The sequence below is a fragment of the Colletotrichum tamarilloi genome (assembly GCF_030869305.1).
Source record: "Colletotrichum tamarilloi strain Tom-12 chromosome Unknown Scaffold_4.1, whole genome shotgun sequence".
NCBI classification, from domain to species: Eukaryota; Fungi; Ascomycota; class Sordariomycetes; order Glomerellales; family Glomerellaceae; genus Colletotrichum; species Colletotrichum tamarilloi.
In genome coordinates, this window is record NW_026849387.1 from 167565 (window position 1) to 187165 (window position 19601).

At 54.5% G+C, this 19601-nt stretch overlaps 9 protein-coding genes across 9 annotated transcripts; 4 read left to right on the forward strand and 5 right to left on the reverse strand.

Annotated features, from left to right (window-relative positions):
* Positions 1–15: 15 nt before the first annotated feature.
* Positions 16–2390, reverse strand: CTAM01_01700 (uncharacterized protein; the record flags this gene model as incomplete). The annotated part of the gene is made up of 5 exons (XM_060517741.1): positions 16–806; positions 880–1136; positions 1207–1644; positions 1735–2091; positions 2344–2390. The coding sequence occupies 5 exons, from the start codon at positions 2388–2390 to the stop codon at positions 16–18; spliced, it is 1890 nt and encodes a 629-aa protein (XP_060387275.1).
* A 1362-nt stretch (positions 2391–3752) lies between these two features.
* On the forward strand, positions 3753–4346 carry CTAM01_01701 (uncharacterized protein; the record flags this gene model as incomplete). The annotated part of the gene is made up of 1 exon (XM_060517742.1): positions 3753–4346. The coding sequence occupies one exon, from the start codon at positions 3753–3755 to the stop codon at positions 4344–4346; it is 594 nt and encodes a 197-aa protein (XP_060387276.1).
* Positions 4347–4498: 152 nt separating this feature from the next.
* On the reverse strand, positions 4499–5219 carry CTAM01_01702 (uncharacterized protein; the record flags this gene model as incomplete). Its single annotated transcript, XM_060517743.1, has 3 exons — positions 4499–4647; positions 4703–4869; positions 4921–5219. 3 exons carry the CDS (start codon positions 5217–5219, stop codon positions 4499–4501), a joined length of 615 nt encoding a protein of 204 aa, XP_060387277.1.
* A 482-nt stretch (positions 5220–5701) lies between these two features.
* CTAM01_01703 (uncharacterized protein) lies at positions 5702–7196 on the forward strand (the record flags this gene model as incomplete). The annotated part of the gene is made up of 2 exons (XM_060517744.1): positions 5702–5867; positions 5992–7196. The coding sequence occupies 2 exons, from the start codon at positions 5702–5704 to the stop codon at positions 7194–7196; spliced, it is 1371 nt and encodes a 456-aa protein (XP_060387278.1).
* An 874-nt stretch (positions 7197–8070) lies between these two features.
* On the reverse strand, positions 8071–8637 carry CTAM01_01704 (uncharacterized protein; the record flags this gene model as incomplete). The annotated part of the gene is made up of 1 exon (XM_060517745.1): positions 8071–8637. One exon carries the CDS (start codon positions 8635–8637, stop codon positions 8071–8073), a length of 567 nt encoding a protein of 188 aa, XP_060387279.1.
* A 1461-nt stretch (positions 8638–10098) lies between these two features.
* On the reverse strand, positions 10099–11949 carry CTAM01_01705 (uncharacterized protein; the record flags this gene model as incomplete). Its single annotated transcript, XM_060517746.1, has 6 exons — positions 10099–10189; positions 10389–10928; positions 11018–11394; positions 11493–11563; positions 11619–11655; positions 11710–11949. 6 exons carry the CDS (start codon positions 11947–11949, stop codon positions 10099–10101), a joined length of 1356 nt encoding a protein of 451 aa, XP_060387280.1.
* Positions 11950–13450: 1501 nt separating this feature from the next.
* Positions 13451–15256, forward strand: CTAM01_01706 (uncharacterized protein; the record flags this gene model as incomplete). The annotated part of the gene is made up of 3 exons (XM_060517747.1): positions 13451–13736; positions 13805–14999; positions 15070–15256. The coding sequence occupies 3 exons, from the start codon at positions 13451–13453 to the stop codon at positions 15254–15256; spliced, it is 1668 nt and encodes a 555-aa protein (XP_060387281.1).
* A 716-nt stretch (positions 15257–15972) lies between these two features.
* On the forward strand, positions 15973–16650 carry CTAM01_01707 (AIG2 family protein; the record flags this gene model as incomplete). The annotated part of the gene is made up of 1 exon (XM_060517748.1): positions 15973–16650. The coding sequence occupies one exon, from the start codon at positions 15973–15975 to the stop codon at positions 16648–16650; it is 678 nt and encodes a 225-aa protein (XP_060387282.1).
* Positions 16651–17738: 1088 nt separating this feature from the next.
* CTAM01_01708 (eukaryotic aspartyl protease) lies at positions 17739–19191 on the reverse strand (the record flags this gene model as incomplete). The annotated part of the gene is made up of 2 exons (XM_060517749.1): positions 17739–18950; positions 19000–19191. 2 exons carry the CDS (start codon positions 19189–19191, stop codon positions 17739–17741), a joined length of 1404 nt encoding a protein of 467 aa, XP_060387283.1.
* Between the last annotated feature and the right edge of the window lie 410 nt (positions 19192–19601).

Consider the following 19601-nt stretch of genomic DNA (forward strand, 5'->3'; position numbering starts at 1 on the left):
ACACAACGACGCCTACTATGAAAGACCAAGGAAATTCGGCTCTCCCCCACCCCCAGCCGTCCAGTCAAAATCGTCCATGAGCATCGACCAGTCGATATCCTGCAGCGGGTCACTCGCCGGCACAAGGTTCGCGTTCGAATCCGTCGCCGCCGCTACCACAAGGTCAGCAACACTTCCACCGAACCCCCGGCCACCCCTACACTCACGCGTCGACGCCGTGCCCCCCACCCCGGTTCCCTGTCCAACACCACCTCCTCCAGCAACACCACCGGCACCACCGACCCCGACACCAGAACCGCCCTGCCCAACCCTCGCCTGATCAAGCTCTTTCTTCCACCGTCTCAGCGTCCCAAACGCGATGACAGCACCCGTACGGTGCGGATACTGCGAGATGGGCGCCTCCAGCTTGGGCATCATGTGCCTCAGACTCCAATAACTCTCCGACATGCGCAGCACGCGCATGGCGAAATCGCCTTCCTGCACGGAACACCGCCGCAGGGCTTCTTGCGCGTTCTTGACCGAGACGTCGGCGTTGGCGAGCTCGACGTCTGTAGCGTGGCCCGAGACGAGGACGTCGAATATCACGGCGGCGGCGTCGAGGATGGTGCGGAAGACGTGTTGCGGGGTGTGTAGGAGGAAACGGTGGGAGGACTCGAGACGTAAGGAGAGGTTGATGAGGGCTTGGGCTGTGCTGTAGGCGCGATTTACGTTGTGGCGGAAAGTGGGTTTGTCCACGGTGGAGAGAGGGATGAAGTAGTAGGATTGGAGCTCGAATTGGACTGCTAGGATGGTAAAGAGGTCGAGGTCTGTACTTATCAGTAAAGGGGGGTTTCTTGACGTGGTTTCGGGGGGAGGCAAAAGAGAATCATGTTTACGAACCAGAGTTGTGTCGAGCCTGTAGCTGCTTTAGCTTGTTCAGCTCATCTTCCAAAAGCTGAATGACGGTGTCCGGCACGCCTTCGCCTTCTTCGGCGACGGAGAAGACGGTCCGGCTCAGTCTGTTAGAAAACTTTTGCATCTCGTAAAGGAGGCCAAAGTACCCCAGAGCATCAGGGAGGGATCTCCCACCGGCGGCCCTGTTGACGGCTTCATTGAAGAAGCCGGCCGGGGGCGGGAATCCATTACTTGAGGCGACTCTATGCCACGTAGTCAGATACCAATTGCCGAAATTGAGTCACATATGTTTACAACTTAACAAAAACGTACCTCTGAGCCTGGATATTATACCCCATCCACGTAAAACAGGCCTCCTCGTCGGTGATATCAGTCTGCCGGTTCGGTCCTATACAAAACTCGGGATGTGTGCCACGGCCCGTATGCAAACCCAGCAGCAGCGCGGCATTCTGAGCGATGGCGACGTACGAGGACGACGGGTCGTTGAGGAAGCGGATGGAGGGTAAGGGCCATGTGCAGAGGACGAGCAGGGCGTCAACAGTAGACATACTGATGGGCGGGCTCGAAACGGCGGCCCAGACCTCGCGGGGCAGGTTCTCGATGAGAAAAGGGAAGAGGCCGGCGTCGCGGGTGTACCGCCGCGAGGAGATGGCGATGAGGGTCCAGAAGAGAATGGGGCTCTGTTTGTAGAGCTTGTCTGGGTCCTGAGAGCGGACGATGGGGAAATAAGGGTGGAAGTGCTCAAAGTAGCTGTTGTCATAACGTCTCAGTCATTGTTTTTCTGATATGGATACGTGCTGGCTTGGGGATGATGTAGGAAGAAGGGTTAAGGTAGCTCACTGGTCAAAGTAAAAATCGATATCCTCCCCAGACAGTACCTTGGACCCCAAAGCCCTTGGATGGGCGGGCTGCCTCGCGGGACCCGTAGGTGTCGTATGCGATGTGAGGGTCGGCGTTGGGACCTGCTCCGGCTGGCGGGCCTGCTGAACGGGAGACAAGGCCGGCAGGCTCACCCTTGATGCGGAGGGGGGCGGCCGGTGGTCCGAAAAGGCACTGGCGGCTCCGGGGTAGGCAGTGCTCGGGCTCGGCAGCGGCAGCGGCAAGGCGGCCGGAGGGAGGATGCCAGTGGCGGAGACGGGGCTCGGGTTGACGGCATTCTTGATTGTTTGGACTTCTTTTTCGAGTTGTTCTAGTTTGCTGTTTGATGTTCACACACGCGCGGAGATATTAGACCGTGATCTTGTATTGGAAAGACACACACAATAACATAGGCCACCGGGAATTGAAAGACGGGCGCCTTTGGAGCAGGGAGGAAAGGAGAAGAGAGGAAAAGGGAAGCCACCTTCGTCTGGTCATCCGCTTGTGAGACTTGTCAATGACACATTGTATACCGAGCTTAGAGCAACGTTGACACGGCTTGTTGGGCGTGTAGCTCGCATTGCACTTGACCTATTTCCAGTCGTCCAAAGACGTTCTGTTAGCATACGGGACGTCATATTCGGTATAGCAGTGCGACGGATTCCTAGAACATGCAAAAACGCCGAAGGAACAGAATAAGTCTCATCGGCATGTTTGCTGACATTGCATGATGAGCCCCAGGGGACCTGACGAGGTGGCCCCTCATCCGTCCTTCCCGAGTCCCGGATGTCAACCGCGATCCAATGGGAATGGGAACCGGGAGAGGCGTTGGAGGGGCACGGGGCATGCTTGACATGTGTGGCAGCAGAACGTTTAAAAGATTAAAACACCACGAGGTAAGGTCGCCATGCAAGGGGTTTGAGGGACAGATACAAGATGAACTGGTCCAGGGTATGTATGAAAGGTATGTAGAGATACAAAAAGGAAGTATCAGAGGAAAAGTGAAAGCCCACCTTGGAGTCGCGACAGCTCGTGCATGCTGTATTGCGCCGGATCCGGTTCGGCACTGGAGGGCTGGGCGAGGTATCCCTCTGTGCCGACGCGGGGCTCTTCAGCGGCGGGTCCATCAAGTTTAGGGTAGGGTGCGCGCGTGCGTGCGTGCGCTCTGCTTCCTTGTCCTGGTTTAAACGCCGCTTTGTGTGTTTAAATGAGCCGATTCTGGCGCACTTGTGGGTGCTCGCTCTGATTGTCTGGCTCACTTGCTGGCAGCTGCTGTGGTTGTGTGAGTTGTTGATGGCAGAGGTGGAGAGGAGAGAAAGGGAAACTCGGCGCGGTTTCGGCAATGCAGAAGAAAGGTGAGGAGGAGTGCGGTTTGATGAGAAATGCTGGGAAAGGCGCGACCGCAACCAGAGAAAGAGGAGACGATCACGTGCGCTTACCAAGTCCATTTCTGAAGGATTCAACGGCGGTCTTATCGCGGACAATGTCCGTACCTCCTTGTATCTTAAGGTAAGCACGTTTGATATGCAATCTAGTCAACAACGAAGCCGATGCCTCTCTTTCGATCCGCCGTTTGAGTCATCGCGAGAAGTCTATGGTGTTTTGCGATCAGGGCGACGAGTCAGACGCTTGTCGTGTAGCACACAACTCACTCAATACACTCGTAGCGAGACGCCACATTCGAACATATGCTTTAGACTGATGCATGCCAATGTCCATTGACTATGTAGGCAAGGCCAAGGAGGTAAGTAGAACGGCCATTCATCAATTGACCTATTGAATCAATACACCTTAGGGTGCGCCATGGAGGTATGAAGCTTGGTCTCACTGTGGTGAGTCACTGAGGCAAGGCGCAACTGCCTCGAAAGTTTTGAAGTAAGCCTGGTAGTCGGAGAAAGCTCTCGGGTTCCTCGATAAAATCAGGTTGATAATCACTTTGACCATCTTGGTGAAATCGCCGCCGAGAACATCTGCGTATTTTGGGAACTATGCACAATCCAATGGCTTGCTTCATCTACATCAACGGCTACCCGGGCGTCGGCAAATTCACCGTCGCCAGCGCTCTCTCTACACTTATTCCACGCAGCCGCGTCTTCCACAACCACCTGGTAATCGACCCCGTCGCCGCCATGCTCGATCGCGACGATGCCGAGGCCTACAACGATCTGAGAACCACATTCCGCAGACACGCTCTGGACACCATCGCCACACACCCTGCGCTTGCGGACAAGACGTTCATCTTTACAGACGCGCGGGAGTCGGGTCCTCTCGGCAGCGGAGCGGCGCAAAATTACAAGGCGGCCGCTGAGAAAAGGGGCGTGCCGTTCATCTCGATCGTGTTACATTGCGACGTGGACGAGAATGTCAGGAGACTTGGAGGCCGGAGGTGTGCTAAAGATGGTGAGGGGGCTAGTAACACCAAGTTGACTGACGATGAGATTCTGAGAAAGATTCGGGAGAAGGAAACCATCTTTCAGTTTGGGGATGAAAACGAAATGTGTCTGGACGTCACGAGCCTGGAGCCCGATCATTCTGCGTTCCTGATTTTACAACATGTGAACGCGGTTCACCATCGTCTTGATAAAGACAATTGAAGGTCATATTTCATTCACACCACATAATTTCATCGGCGATCTCATCAAGCGCTATGGTTTCATATTCTCGTCAAGATACCTAGAAACTCTCCCATTGCTTGTCATCATCCTTTAGGAAATGGCGCTAAACGTTGGAATTCTCATCCTTGATATCACGTCCACTTCCTCTCACAACTTCCAACCCACATACCCCAACCCAGAACCTTGCCCTGGATAGCTTCGGCGACCTGCTCCCTAGTAGCCCGGGCCTCCAGCATTGTCCTATCCAGTGGCTCGCTCAGGGCAACAATTTGGAAGAAATCTGTCGACTGTCAGTCTTCCCATTCTACCTGAATGCAAAAGAAATCAAAACTCACATCTGTGGGTACCGTGGTTCATAAGGGGCCGCGGGGGAACATACACACCCTCCCTCCGCCCCTTACCCCAGTAAAACCCTCCCTGTAGCAGAGATTTGCTCTCATCCTCAATCTCAAAGTCTTTGGGGTTCACCTGTTTCTTCTCAGGTGCAATGCCACTGTATACACTACAGTCGACAAGTCAGCATTTTCCTCTCTTCGAAATGTGTGCGACTTACCCGTGACAGATGGGCGTCGGCAGGGGCGCATCCGGATCCTCGACCACGATGAGCCACTCCTTGACCTTTGACTCGAGGTCTAGCGGCGCGGACCACGACAGCGCGGGAATACGGCCGCCGCCTTCTGTGATGTACTCCGGACCCAAAGTAGCTGGAGACGCACCGCAGTCTGGCGACGTGACGGTGATCGTCTGCTCCGTATGAGAGGCGAAGGCCGGGGATGTGTAGAAGGATTTGGCGTCGTGGGCGCGGGAGTTCTTGAGGAGCCAGCTCAAAGTCACTTCGACGTATGGATTCATTCTGTCGGATTTGAGAATCCTTTGATTTCTAGTATAATGATTATCAGAGTTTATTGATGCTTCTTGTGTTGTGGTTTGAAAACGTGGCCGTAGCGATGATGTCAGATGAGATGAGACGGAAGAGGGGGAATATGAATCTCATATATCGACGATTCTCAAGAACCCATGATTAAGCTTGTTTCCGCAACCCGAAACGCTTATTACGGTATGTCCATGCTTATCTCCAGCTAAGCGGACGCGATGCCTGCCTTCAGACGGTCTTACAAGCCTCAAGCCCGGGTGGCTTGGACTTGTATGACTTCGGTGCCGATTCGGTCATCACTCGGCCGATCGATCTGTCGTCAGGCAATTGAGGTCTGGATTAGTGCCAAAATCTCCCATTCCCTCTTCTTTTACCTCTATTTTCCCTTTGTATGAGACTCGACCGCACGCCAAATGACATAGAGTACTTCACCAAGTAAAAATATGGTGAGTTACTCATAATGCAGAGAAGAGATGTGAGACCCTGGAGAGGATCACTGCAGGGATCCTCCTCGTCTACTTCCGGCTTGGCGGTGCTTAACGGTTTTCAGTGGTCCACGACCCCTGTAGACGGACGCCGCGCCGCGTGTGGCTTGAACTGGCCCAGGTACGGACATTTCCCGTGTGGTGGGTAAGGATTCAGGCGGAAAACAACCACAAAGGACTGTCTATTTCAATAATACCAACATCAACTAGTTACAACAAAAACTGTTTCAATTGTCGCAATCGTTGGCAAAGATGATTCTACAAGAAATTCACCGCAGTCTCTTGAGGAACACAAAGAGCGCTGCTTCCGGGCTATCCAGACTATCCGCAAACATGTCATCGACGCGCCCCTATTCGTCATCACGGTCATTTCCCGCGCTCTTCGTCCGCGGCGGAACGTCTAACGGTCTCGTCATCCATAGACACAACCTTCCGCTAGAAAGCGAATGGCACAAAGTATTGCCTGCCACCATGGGCTCGCCGGACCCTTACGGCCGCCAGCTCAACGGAATGGGCTCGGGCATCTCATCAACGTCCAAGATCGTCGTGCTGTCTCCGCCCTCGCGCCCCGACGTGGACGTGGACTACACTTTTGTTCAAGTTGGCATCAAGGATGGCAGCCTCGACACAGCAGGTAATTGCGGAAACCTCTCATCGGCAGTGGGGCCCATGAGCTTGGACGAAGGTCTCATCCCGAACCCGCGCCTCGAACAAGGGGCCGACGGCCAGACGTTCGCTACCGTACGCATCTTCAACACCAACACATCAAAAGTCATCTCATCGCGCTTCAGGGTCGTCGTTGACGGGACCAGCTCACCAAAATACGCCCCAGAAGGCGCCTACACCATGGACGGCGTCCCCGGCACCGCTTCCCCCATTACCCTAAGCTTCCTGGACCCCGCCGGCGCAAAGACGGGCAAGGCCCTCCCCACGGGGAACCCCCGCGACTGGCTCCTCCTCCCGGACGCGAGCACAATCCAGGCCTCGCTCGTCGACGTCAGCAACCCGGGTGTCTTTGTCCGCGCCGCCGACCTGGGCATCCCCTCGCCCGAAGACCTCACGCCGCAGGTCGTCGAGGCGGATGCCAAGCTCAAGGTCAAACTGGACGGGATCCGGCGCGCGGGAGCGTCTATGATGGGACTGAACCCGGACGTGGAGAGCGTGCCCAAGATCGTGCTGCTCTTCTCCGAGACGCGCGCGGATGACGTAGACATCCGGTGTCTTGCGCTGTCCATGGGCCAGGCGCACAAGGCTGTGCCGTTGACGCTTGCGCTGTGTCTCGGGGCTGCTAGTCAGTTGCCCGGCACGATACCGGCGGAGCTCATTGGTGGCCGTGCCAAGGAGTCTGTCGTTATTGGGCACCCGAGCGGTAAGGTGGATATCGGGGCTACATTTGACAATGGCGAGATTGTGTCGGCGGATCTTCGCCGCACGGCTCGAGTGCTGATGAAGGGCGAGGTGTTTTACTAGCAACGTGCTGAAGAAATTCCGCCTGTTGCCTCGAGTCTCCTCCGCGAATACCAGATGCTGCCGCACTACCGATCCTACGCATATCCGTTACGGCTAGTGTAACCACTTGAACCAAGAATGAAAGGTTCTAGAGACGCGTAGTCTTACTCACGAGTAGGGCAGCATCTCGAATGCCCCGTGGAATCAAGTAGACCAAGGCGGAAACCTCTGGCACACGATCAGCGCCCTCGTCGTGTGCTGGCTCTGGACTGCCCTGTCAAGGAGATCGCCAGCTCAAAGTTTCACGAAAATAAAACTTTGTCAACGCTGGAAAACGATATCATAGGGATTGTCACCGGGATGACATATCTCGTGGCACTTGTGAGATCTGGAGCAAGAACAGAACAGATCTCGCGCCCTTCGCAGGCCCTTTGCGTTCCCTCCCACCTTGCTCAGAAGTATCAAGTCCGAGAGTCAGCGCCCATCCAAAAGCCTATAGGGGGTGATTTGGCAAGGATCTTTAGTGTCACCACGGCACTGCTTCTGATTGTGGCCACTATATTAGGATGAACTCAGTTTGATAGAAGTGGACTCCGAATTGATGATGCAAAGCTATGTCCCTCGCGTTACATCTGAAAAAGTTCCTTGCCTACTTATAGACGCGATAGATGTCAAGTAATACGTGACCGTCGTGTCTAGTACAAGGGGGCACTCAACAACTGTAGGGACTGTATGGGCAAAGGGACATGGGAACTAGCATCATCAGCGCACAAGCGACAGCGTATTCTTTAGAACATGTTTACTGGCATGGTCAACGATTTGGTGTTGATTATTGCTATGCCAAAAGAGAGTGCGATAAACTGAGAAGGCTGCCTTGACGCCGGCAGTACATGTCTTAGGGTACAACCAAACTTCCTTTAAATAACTGCATCAAAGCCGAGTCTTGAAATGGATGGTTTACTGGCACAAGCACGTGCCATTTCGGCGGGTCATCCTTGCCCGGTTCTGGTATCCATGCCATCCTCAGAATTCCCGCTTCGATTTTCATTACGATGTTCCTGCCACTAGTAGGACACGAGGTGTCCAACTTGTACGGCCCTTCTGCCTCTTCTAGGGGTCGCCATAGACTTTTGCTGTAAACATGGTTGTACGTTTCGTCCTTTCCTGTTTCTGGAGGGTTCTCGTGGAGTGGCTCGAGCCAGGCAAAGCTTCGTGGTTCGTACTCATTCTTCTCGTCATTTTTGAGGTATAAAATCATGATTGGCCTGTGGTCTTTCTCGCGATGCTTGACTTCGAGTGCATAATTTTTCTCATTCGCAGGTAGTGGTGCCCATACGCCTAATTGCCCGACAGAATTCCATTTTTCTCCGGCATACGGCTTGTCTCCGGAATCCTCTGGAAATCTGGGCAGATCTCCGGATGTTTCCTTCACAGAATCATCTTTGAATGGAGGCTGAAACATTCTGGCAAAGGCGCGGCGATTCGAGTAAATGTCGGATGTGTTGGTCTGGGACTGTGAGTCGTGTCGTGGGTGGTGAAAGCTCGCTGGACAGAATACTTGACTGTTATGTCATGCTGTTTATATAGGTATAACCCCTAGCTGTTTTGAAGGCCTCACCTTTTTTTTTAGCAGCATCCCGAAGTGTAGATATTCACATGCTATTGACGATGAACATGGTTGAGATAGTACTACCTCGCATCAAAGAAACCATAGTTGTGGACAGCCACCCTCTTTTGTTTGTCACGAGAGATATTCAAAACACAGAACGATAACAGATAATGAATTAGAGAAAGCCAATGTTAACCGCCTACGCCAAGGATTACCAGACGAAGCATCAAACAGAAAGGTGATGATCCGCGCTGCATGTCTGTTGTTCTCTTCGATTAGCCGCCGAGGCCGTCTTCTTGGTGCCAAGGACCAGCATATCAGATCTTCTTGAAAGCGAATTTCAGGAGGTGGTCACCATTTGCAATGAATACTATCCTCGTGGTTGATTCAGCGCTACCATGGACAAATGGCTGGAAGACGTTTGTCATGGCGTTGCCTCTGGCTCGGGTGTAATGGAGGGTCGTCGGAAGCGGACTCAGGAAACCGTGCTGCAGCTCGTCACACAAATCATCTTCTCTCCCTAGATGAATACATGTCTGCTTGCATGCAAGACATTATTTAAGGTCATGGTAGGACTTCAAAGCAGTCATGAAACCGAGAGGTTGATATAGGTAGGTACTGAAAAGACGGAAATTCCACCGTATCTCTCCCTATAGTAGACCATATAGAAGCGGAACTCAGCGAGCATGAAATAGCCACCGCCAATAACGGTGGTATTTCGATCATCTAATCATTGTCTGGCTTTGTCTGGCCGAACTTACGAGACTGCTGGCCGAACTCACGAGACTGGTCACATCATGAGTTTCACTCTGTACCCGTAGGCGGCTCCACCTTCTCCTCCTGATCCAGCACCCTCAAGGTCTCTGCGTGTGTCCGCAACTGCCGATCCAAGGATGCCTGTTCATGGCGGTAAACATTGAAGAAGTCACACCTTCTTCTCATCAATGGATTACAGACCTGTGTAACAGCAATTATGTCAAAGAAACTGTTCAGAATGCCTCACCCAGTGAACGACTTCTGACTGAAACCGTGTACAAAGATCAAGATATATTTGAATGAAGCTAACGTCTACCGCCCTGCCCAAGAATGGCTGAAGGAAGCACTGAGTTCAATAGCAGGAACTTGAACCACAAATCCGTTGCTCTAAGCCTTGATTAGTTGTCGATACGCGGACCACATCGTTAGTCCCTTTCGTTATGTATAAGTTCACCAACCGGAATTGTACTCATTAAGAGAAGAGAAGAGGCCCGCTGTGGGGATCGAGAAAGCTTCCCTGAGGACTAGGCACATCACCGGTGCTAGATTCATGACTTTCTATAGATCAAATTTCATGTTATTTGCGTCTTCCTGAGGATTTGTTGCCCAGAACCTTTGTACCCGGACCTTCAGCTTTTCATCAGTCATACTTGACGGCTGTTGAAGCATTCTCGCACGACTACAAGCCACTTCGAAACATTCAACACGCAGATAGGCCTTTTCAAGACGTCCATGATATAGTGTACCGTTGGCACCGCTTCAGTACGAACGTCAATATCTCAGGCAGCCAGGGTGAAGCAGTAAATGGCCGTAGTATAATCTGGACGTGAACATTGACTAGAACTCACAACCCTTGCCCCCTGACCTCGCTCACAACACTCGTTTTGCTCGTCACCAAAATCCCAACCTCGGAGCCCGAAGCATCGTCCCCTCTCCCCTTGAAGTCCCTCGCCACGCTATCCTCCGACGGATTCCCGCTGGCCGCCATTACGGCCACGTTATGCCTCTTCTCTCGCAACCTATCCAGCTCCAAATCGTCATCATCGTCGCTGTGTGTCGAGTGCATCTGACTAAACCTCCCTCCCCCGCCTCTAGAAAGTTTCGACCCGAGAAGCCCGGATTGGCCAATCGTCTGGAGGGTGTTCGGCTTGGCAGAGGCCGCCCCTGCCCCGCCGGATCTCGTTGTGGCGCCGCGTGTGCCGCGTAGGGACCAGAAGCGGCCGACGGTGGCATCGAATATCGGTTTCAGGAGGGGGCTGCTCGAGACTATGATGGCGACGCCGGGCTCGAGAGTTCCCATCAGCACGACGCCGACCTGGGAGTATGTCACGTCCGTGAAGTCCATTGTCAAGACGTTCTTTAATCGTAGGGCGGCGAAGATCATGGTCCTGGAGAAAGTCGTACAGGCCACGGTCAGTTATCCATATAATGGCACAACAATGTGAGGGCGAGATGAAGAAGCTGGGGATTCCCTTACAGAGCGCCTGCGCCAAAGATGATGTACAAAGCCACCTTGTGCGGCCACCGCAGTTGCAGGTTATACACCATGGGTATCGGCAGCACTAGAATGATGAGGTCCGTCGCGAGGTCAAAGTAGCCCACGGCGGCGAAGGCGGCGTTCTGGTCCCCGCACTTGCCGCCGGGCGTCGCCGGGTTCCAGTTCATGGCCACGGGCTGGCAGATGAAGATGCCAATGAGAATGGTGAAGAGCATCCAGCAGACGCAGAGGCCCGTGGTGATGCGGGCCGCGATCTTGAAACCCTGGACGAAGAATACGCGCTGGAGCATGAGGGTGATGCCGATCTTGATGAAGCCGAGGCAGATGGCGAAGAGGGTTTGAACACCGTATGCGGCCTGTTTTCTCCCCGAGAGGCGTGTTGTTAGTCGAGGTTCTCAGGAGAGGCAACAGAAAAGAGATCAGGGGCAACACGGGGATATCTTTATAGGCTGACCTTTGACATGCGTTCGACGTGATATGGCTGGAGGGTCAAGTAGTGATGCCCAGTTCCTCCGAGATAGACCACTAGAACCACCTTTTAGTATAGTCCAGCTCTGCAGGACTTTGTGGTCCAACTCACTAACAAAATTGCAGGCCACTAGCCCATAGAAGGCGATCTACTATGTTGTCAATACACCTGAAATACGACTTGCAACCACGTCGTGTCCTACCAGAGCAACAACAGTCAAGAAATCCTCAATGGTAAATGACTGTCCCTTCTTCCGCCGACTGTATAACCGCATACCCGTCCATAGTGTTGTGGCAAACGTCAGTAGCACATTGACGACGACAATGGGAACCGCTCTGTCGGAAAGGGGCACGATCTCGGTCTGGATAACATCCTCTGGTTGGACGGTAGCGTTTGTCGGTACGGCTAGACGAGCAAAGAGCGCACCGCTGATTCTCATCATGGATTCGTGTCGGGTGTCGTCTCGCACGACAGGGCGAATATGGTGGCTGGAGATCTAGTCTTCAACTAATACCGCAGACGCCGCACCAGACGGAACGGGGGAGCCTAATGGCTTAACATATCCGTCAACCTCCTTTCCGCAACGGCACAGCGAGTGATCCACATTCTTCAAGCGAACAGAACATATGCATGATCGAGTCAAGACACAGGTTCTAGCCGTACGAAGGGGTGAAAAAAAAAAGCAAAGGCCTACTTGACAGGGGCGTCCAACAGGCCTCGTCTTAGGCACCCCCGAAACCAACCCAGGTTATGGTCATGGCTCACCGGCCGATGGGCCATGCGGGAGGCGGGCGCACTGGGATCCCGCGTGGCAATGATGAGATATCACAAATTCATGATAACGCAAGAGGTCTACCATGTAGACGGGGCGCGAAAATTCCCACATGGTGATACGATTTTGCGATACAAAGATCGAGAGTCTCTCGGACTTCCTGTGCTTGCACTCTGCATGAAGCTGGGATATTGAAATAGGGCCCGCTCCAAAAGTGCTATGGAGCCGCGCTAATCCAGGTGAAGAAGACGGCTATGTCGAGTTATCTCAAACCAACGAGACTACGTTTGGAAAACAAGCATAACAGACGTTAGTTCTGTCTGTCCGCTGACGAAGTCGGAATATGCTTACGGCTTCCATAGAGTTGCAGTACTCCGTAGACCCATTGCATATCGTAAACTCAGTTTACGTCGATCGACCAGCCAAGTCCCATCATCACATTAACCCTATCCGCGGACCGCGTCGTAGGGAACAGGGGATGACGGACCGCAGAACAAGTCGTCTCTGCATTCGGTAACCTGGTCCGAAAGAAACCCCACAACTCCGGATCCTTGAACATCCAACACCACTCAATCGACTGATGAGCCCACTCAGAGGCCTCTGTCAACTAGTCAGGAACCTGGTCAGAGGATAACGACAGAGCTTGGCCCGGAAAGGTTCCCCGTGGAGGAGGAATATTGGTGGATCCCCTTCAACGGGAGGGCAATGGGGGAGAACCTCTTGATCTGTCGATGTCGCTCACCCGCCGTACCCGAGCCACCTTCTGGCCCTGGCCATTTTCTTCTTGCGATATCGAAATATCCAAAATTGCGCCGAGTTCCACATGGCAAAAGTCTCCGCAACGGCCGCAGAACGGAGCCTCGGAGGACGAAGCTGACGGGCGATATGTGCGTGATATCTCCCGATGCGTCTGCTCTTAAAAGAGAAGCGGCTGCGGCGTCTGTCCGGTTCGAGTGTGTGAGGTCTTCTCTCTTCGTCCCTCTACTACGCCCGATTCTCTCTGCATTGCATTCTGCAACGGCTCGTCACACACTCTGCAGTCCCAGCCTCCCGGTTCCCGATCTGCAGCATCAATCACAACTTGCGCCAAGTATTCCCTTTTCAGAATCTTTGCGTCGAATCCTGTTTTACGTGCCGCTGCCCTGCATAACGACACACAAATCAGGAAATCATGCTGCCAACCGACGTCTGGGACTACATTGTCGTCGGAGGCGGCCTCGCCGGCTCCGTCGTCTCGAGCCGGCTGTTGGCGCTTAACAACACGGCCAAGATTCTCGTCATCGAGGCCGGTTCCAGTGCTGCTGGCCGGACGGACATTCTCTACGTCAACTCGACCAACCTGATCGCGGGGGACTTTGACTGGAACTACTACTCCACGCCGCAATCTCAGCTCAACGGCCGCACGATTCAGAGCGCTGCTGGGAAGGGTCTCGGCGGCGGCTCCCTCATCAACACATGTAAGTCAACTCCCCAAAGTTTGTTCTGTGGTAAAAAGTGCATCCGAAAATACTGACCCCTTGTTGAGGTGGATGGATGCGTGGTGCCCGCGTCGACTATGACGAGTGGGCCGAACTGGCCAACGATTCCCGTTGGAGCTACGACAGCCAGCTGCCGTTCTTCAAGCGGTCCGAGGCCTACTGGACCGACGTCAACGCCGACGAGCATGGGTACGACGGACCCCTCAAGGTCGAGGTACCCTCGGTCACGGGCCGCGTCTACCCCCTCAGAGACGCCGTCTACGCCTCGTACGAGTCCGTCGGCGTCAAGGCTCTCCTGGGCCTGGACGCCAACGCCGGACAGAACCTCGGCTTTGGCGAGATTGCAGAGAACCGCCGCAACGGCGTCCGTCAGATCGCGTCAGAGTACTACCCCCTCGACGGCGTCACGGTCATGACAGATACGCTCGTCGAGAAGATACTCCTCCGCAGTGACAACAGCTCAAGCACCGGTACCCTTGTCGCCACCGGCGTCCGCCTCGCCAACGGCACGGAGATCCTCGGCAAGGAGGTCATCGCCGCCGCCGGCGCCTACCGCACGCCGCAACTCCTGATGCTATCCGGCATCGGCCCGTCCGACGAACTCGCCAAGCACGGTATCGAAACTAAGCTCGACGCGCCCGAGGTCGGCAAGAACTTTGCCGACCACCCCTTCTTCACCTACAACTGGCGCCTCTCCCCGCAGTACCGCAACTCGACCGTCGATTCAGGCAACACCCTCTTCTTCCAGCCGCAGTACGGCCTCGGTCAGCCCAACAACTTTGTCGCCTCCTTTGGCGTGGAAGACCAGGACGGCCTCGTCGCCGCCATCACCAAAGAAGAGGGCGCCGCACCCGACCCGGCGACGCACCCGCTCCTCAAGAACGAGCGCACCCTCATGGAGGGGTTCGTGCTCTACGTCAACACGAACCCGGCGCTCCCTTCCAACAGCACCTACCTCACGACGGCCAACGTCGGCCTGCACCCCACAAGCCGCGGCTCCGTGACGCTCGCCTCCGCGGACCCGAGTGAGGCCCCGCTCATCGACCCCAACTTCTTCGCTTCCGAGGTTGACCGGTTCGTGTGGCGCGACTCGATCCGCCGGATGACGCGGATGATGATCGGCGGCGAGTCGCCTCTGAGCCAGGGGATCGTCGAGGCTGAAGCGCCAGCGGAAGGTCTGAAGGCGTTTACGCTCGAGTCGACGGACGAGGTGATTGAGGAGCGCATCCGTGCTTCCGTCATGTAAGTGAACTACCTGACCTTTGGATGTGCTGTACGTCCCAGCCCTCGAAACTAACAGGTTGTCTTCTAGTGGCACATACCACCCTATGGGCACATGCGCCATGGGCAAAGTCGTCGACAGTGATCTGCGGGTCAAGGGTGTCAGCAACCTCCGTGTCGTGGACGCTTCCGTGTTCCCGACAATCATCACGGCTCACATCCAGGCCGCGGTGTACGCCCTCGCCGAGCAGGCTGCCGAGATCATTGCTTCGTCATAGGTCAAAGGACTCTCGTTTCTGACGTTGACGAAATTATGCATGAAAATGAGAGAGGAGGCTCTATGAGTGATGTACGGATACATACTAGTAGATAATGCTTTAATGAAGATGTAAGGCACTCATGCCGCTAAAACCGTGCCGTGCCGTGTCTCCGGTCCCACTTTCGGCCCGGAACTGGGCTGATTTAGGTGCTCCCCCAAAACTCCGTAGAGGTATGTCTAACTGTAGCAATTTCCGAACCGGAAACTCAGAATAGAAACAAGTCTGTGAAATGAGAATCAAGGACTGCGATTGCAGGCAACAGTGGAAACGAAAAGGTTTCGTCAAAAAAACAAGACCAGTGTGATGGCTTACATGAAGTTAGGCAGGTCGAATCCTCCAGTGTCCTCTTTCCCCCCACCTCGCATCCGCATCTGAGACCATCGAGCATCGACCTGTGGCGTGCTAGCTGCCTAAGTCTCAGCCATCTCGCCATAAATTGGGGACGCTCATCACCTCCCACTTGCAACATCCAAATCGATACCAATTTGTACTCCATTAGCGATTACCTTCTTGGGAGAATATAAGAAGAGAAGAGAAAAGAAAAACACGATACGCAAGCAGCCCAAACTACCAAGGAACCCTCAAGCCCAACTCACTAGTCAGAAAGACCGACGCTCGCCGACATCCCAACCACAACATCTCGGACACCATCTCAGTCACAGCCGACGAACGATATGGCCTCATCGGACCCCCCTCGCCTCTACTTCGCCTACGGCTCCAACCTCTCCCCAACCCAAATGTCCCTCCGCTGCCCCGCCTCCACACCCCTCGGCCTAGCCCACCTCCCAGATCACACATTCATCATAAACGCCCGCCGCTACGCCAACGTCGTCCCCAACGGCCCCATAAATCCCGCGTACCTCGCCGACGCCGACGCCGCCGCCGCACCGACCACGGACCCGGCCTCAGCTTCCGCGCCTCCTCCACCCTCGGCTCCGCCCTCAGCGGCTCCAGGCGTCTACGGCGTCCTCTACGCCCTCCCGCCCCAAGACGAAGCAACCCTCGACAGATGCGAAGGCGTGCCCCACGCCTACCAAAAACAAGACCTCGCCGTCAGCATCGCGAACCTCGCCTCCAAAGGCACCGGCGCCACTTCGGCTGCCGCCGGTCTCACACCGGGCAGCAACGTCACGGCACTAGTCTACGTCGACACCGAGAGGACGGAACCCTCGACGCCGCGGGCCGAGTACGTCGACCGGATGAACCGCGGCGTCGACGAGGCGACGGAGAGGTTTGGGTTGCCGCGGGGGTATGTTGATGACGTGATTCGGGGTTATATCCCGGCTGCTGCTGCTGCTTCTTCGGAAGAGGATACCAAGACCATCAAGGACCCGTTTCTCGAAATTTCTTGAGTTTCTTAAGCATTCGTCCTGCCCTGGGATCAGACGGCGCCAAAAAGCACGATCTCCCGTACAGCCTGCCCAAGAAAACTTGGACAGAGCGCTGGGCTTCACGATCCGACTCTCGCGAGCGGTATTTCGATCCCCTCGAAGCACTCGCTTCCTACCCATCGTCATTCCCAAACTATACCCCCAAGCCGAGGAACTCCCCCTTTCCCCTTCCTACCATTCTCATCATACCTCAGTACCTCAGAAAGGGCAATCGTAAGAGAGAAAAAGACAGACCAACCGCATAATCCCGTCGCCAAAATCCCCCAGGAAACACTCCAAAACCTCTTGGCATAGTCAAGAAACGCCTTGGCAAAAGCCCAACTAGGAAACGGGGGTAGCCTGCCCCCTTTTCAAGCTTCTCTCCAAGAAGCGTGTGATGAGTACTGTTGTCCCTTTCTTTTTGTCAGGGGCCAGGCCAGGAGGTTGCGTACAGGCCTACAGCAGCAACTGGAAACCGGACAGTCGGTATTCCGTGGTGAGAAAAGACTTCTTTTTTTAGAACCCAAATGAGACATGCAGGGAGAGAGAGAGAGACATCAGATGAAGAGGAATGGTCCGAATGGAGCACGTGGTTGGTGCACAGGCCATGGAATGGAAGCGATTGGTACAACTGGTTAGAGCAGCTAAGCATCACTAGAGACGGGATCGCGACATGAGCATGGTTCATTGAATGCGGTGAAAAGTGATGAAGAATCAGCCAATACTATCATTGACGAAGTTTCTGGCTCTAGGTATCTCTTTGTAGGTTATCGCTCTACTCAACAGCTTCAGGCTGTTCGGCCGTCTCTTTCGTATCCTGCTCTCCTCTCTCTGCCTACCTCCTCCAAAAGGAATGAGTGCTGTCTTGTTGAATGCACATCCGAAAAAACGCCTTGCTCGATGCAGGTACATCAGCCATAAATCTTGAACATCTTGTGTAGAACATGAGAACCCCCAAAAACGCCCTCGCAATGCAATGCTATGAAGAAGCCAAAAATCGACCGTTTGAAACATTAAGATCCCCCGAAACCCATTCAACAGAATGCGGCGTGTTGGTTGTTTTTGGTGATTTAGAAAAGGTAGAGCGAGAACCCAGTCGCAAAGGCAACAGATCCCGCAAAGATGGACGCCGCCAGTGGCGCCAACGACGGCGCGGCATTCTTTCCTCCACGGACGATGCCGTCCGTGGCGGACACGGGGCTCGCGACGGCGACGGCAGACGGCACGGCGCTGCTGCCCTTGCCAATCTCGAGAACATTCGTGCTCGTGGCGTTGAACTTGGTCTGCGCCAAGGAGACCTCGTTGTTGTCAATGTCATAGACCACGTACGCCGAGCGCAGGAACGTGTCGCCGAGGACGTTTGTGCCGTCGCCGGCGGGCGCGATGCCAAAGAGGCAGGCCTCGACGCCGTTGGAGAAGGACGTGCGCTTGCCGGTGATGGCGACGAGGTCGAGCACGAGCTCGTCGATGGGTACCGTGATGGGCTGGCCCGAGAAGGTGAAGGTCATGTTGGAGCCCGAGTTGGCCGTGGAGCAGGGGATGAAGGCGACGCCCTCTTCTTGCTGGTAGACGGCGCCCACCATGGAGTAGATTGTCGTGGTCATGTCGTCGGGGAGATACGTGAGACTGGAACCCGAGTCGAGCAGGACGGCTAGGGCCATGTTTTCGTCCAACGTCTTTGAGCCGAGCGTCACCTTTGTCAGGGTGATGAGGAACTCGGCGTAGCTGCCAGACTCCTTCTGGATGGGTACGGTCTTGAGCTCGCCTTCGAAACGCTCCGTGTCGACTCCGCCGAAAAGAATGTTTCCCTGGCTCGCGTCCAGATCATTCAGCCACAAGCTGAAGGCGCTGGATTGGATGAGGCCCTGAGAGACCATCTTGGCGGGCAAGTTGTCGTAGGAGGCCAAACCGGCACGCCCAACCTGCACTTCGTTGACCTTGTATCCGACTCCTAGGATGCCTTGCGCGGATGAACTCGTGTAGCCGACACCGAACTGGAAGTCGGTCAAAGTAGATCCGCCAATGGTGAACTTATCCGTCACGTAATCTCCAGTCGCTCCCGAGCCGTCGACATAACTAATGTTGAACCAGCTTCCGACGTAGTTGTAGGTTGACGAATCGTTGGCCGAGTAGGTACCGGACACGGAGCATGGCGTGCCTTGACCTTTGCAAAGAGCCGAACTTGCAGTGTTAACCCAGAGATCACTACTTCCGGTGTCGAGGTGAAGTCGCATAGGCTGTGCTGGTGTTCCGAGAGAGCCGTTCACAAAATACAAAGTTTCCTTGGAAGTGTTAGAGATTGTACCGAAAAGACATCGTTTGTAGACCTACCAAATTGTCCAAAGTCGCTTGCACTGAACCTCTCTTCCTCAACATGTCCCTCTTGTTGCGTGTGTACGGTATTGTCGCGCGGTGCAGGTCCAATCCAACCACCCTTGGTGCGCTGCTTTCGCTCTTTCTGAGTACGAGTCCCTCCGTGGGTAGTAGTGAAGCCGCGAGGGCAATTAATGTTGTTGACTTCATCTTGAGTCTGTGTTTGTGTTTGTACAGCGAGTTGTACGACTCTGAATTAGATCGATATCCAAGCTGTGAGTGTCGACCGGCCGCCAAGACAAGGGTGCCGGAAGGATGTAGATATAAGAGAATGGCGTCGTGCTATGAAGTCATTGATGGCGCAACACGGACGGTAGAGAAGAAAACTAGAAGGATGAGAAAAATATAGTCGGTTGCGAAATTCCGGAGTTCGGTGAAGGCGACTGCTCGCGGGGGGGAGTGGGCTCGGTATACGGCACGGTGGGGAGAGGATTCGTCACCCGTGATGGTGGCGGAGCTTGCGTTGCTGATGAAGACGAATTGGGGGCGGCGGGAGTGGTGAGCTGGCACCGGACCACCAAACCAGACTAGAGAGACAGGAAGGCGAAGGCAAAGGCCTT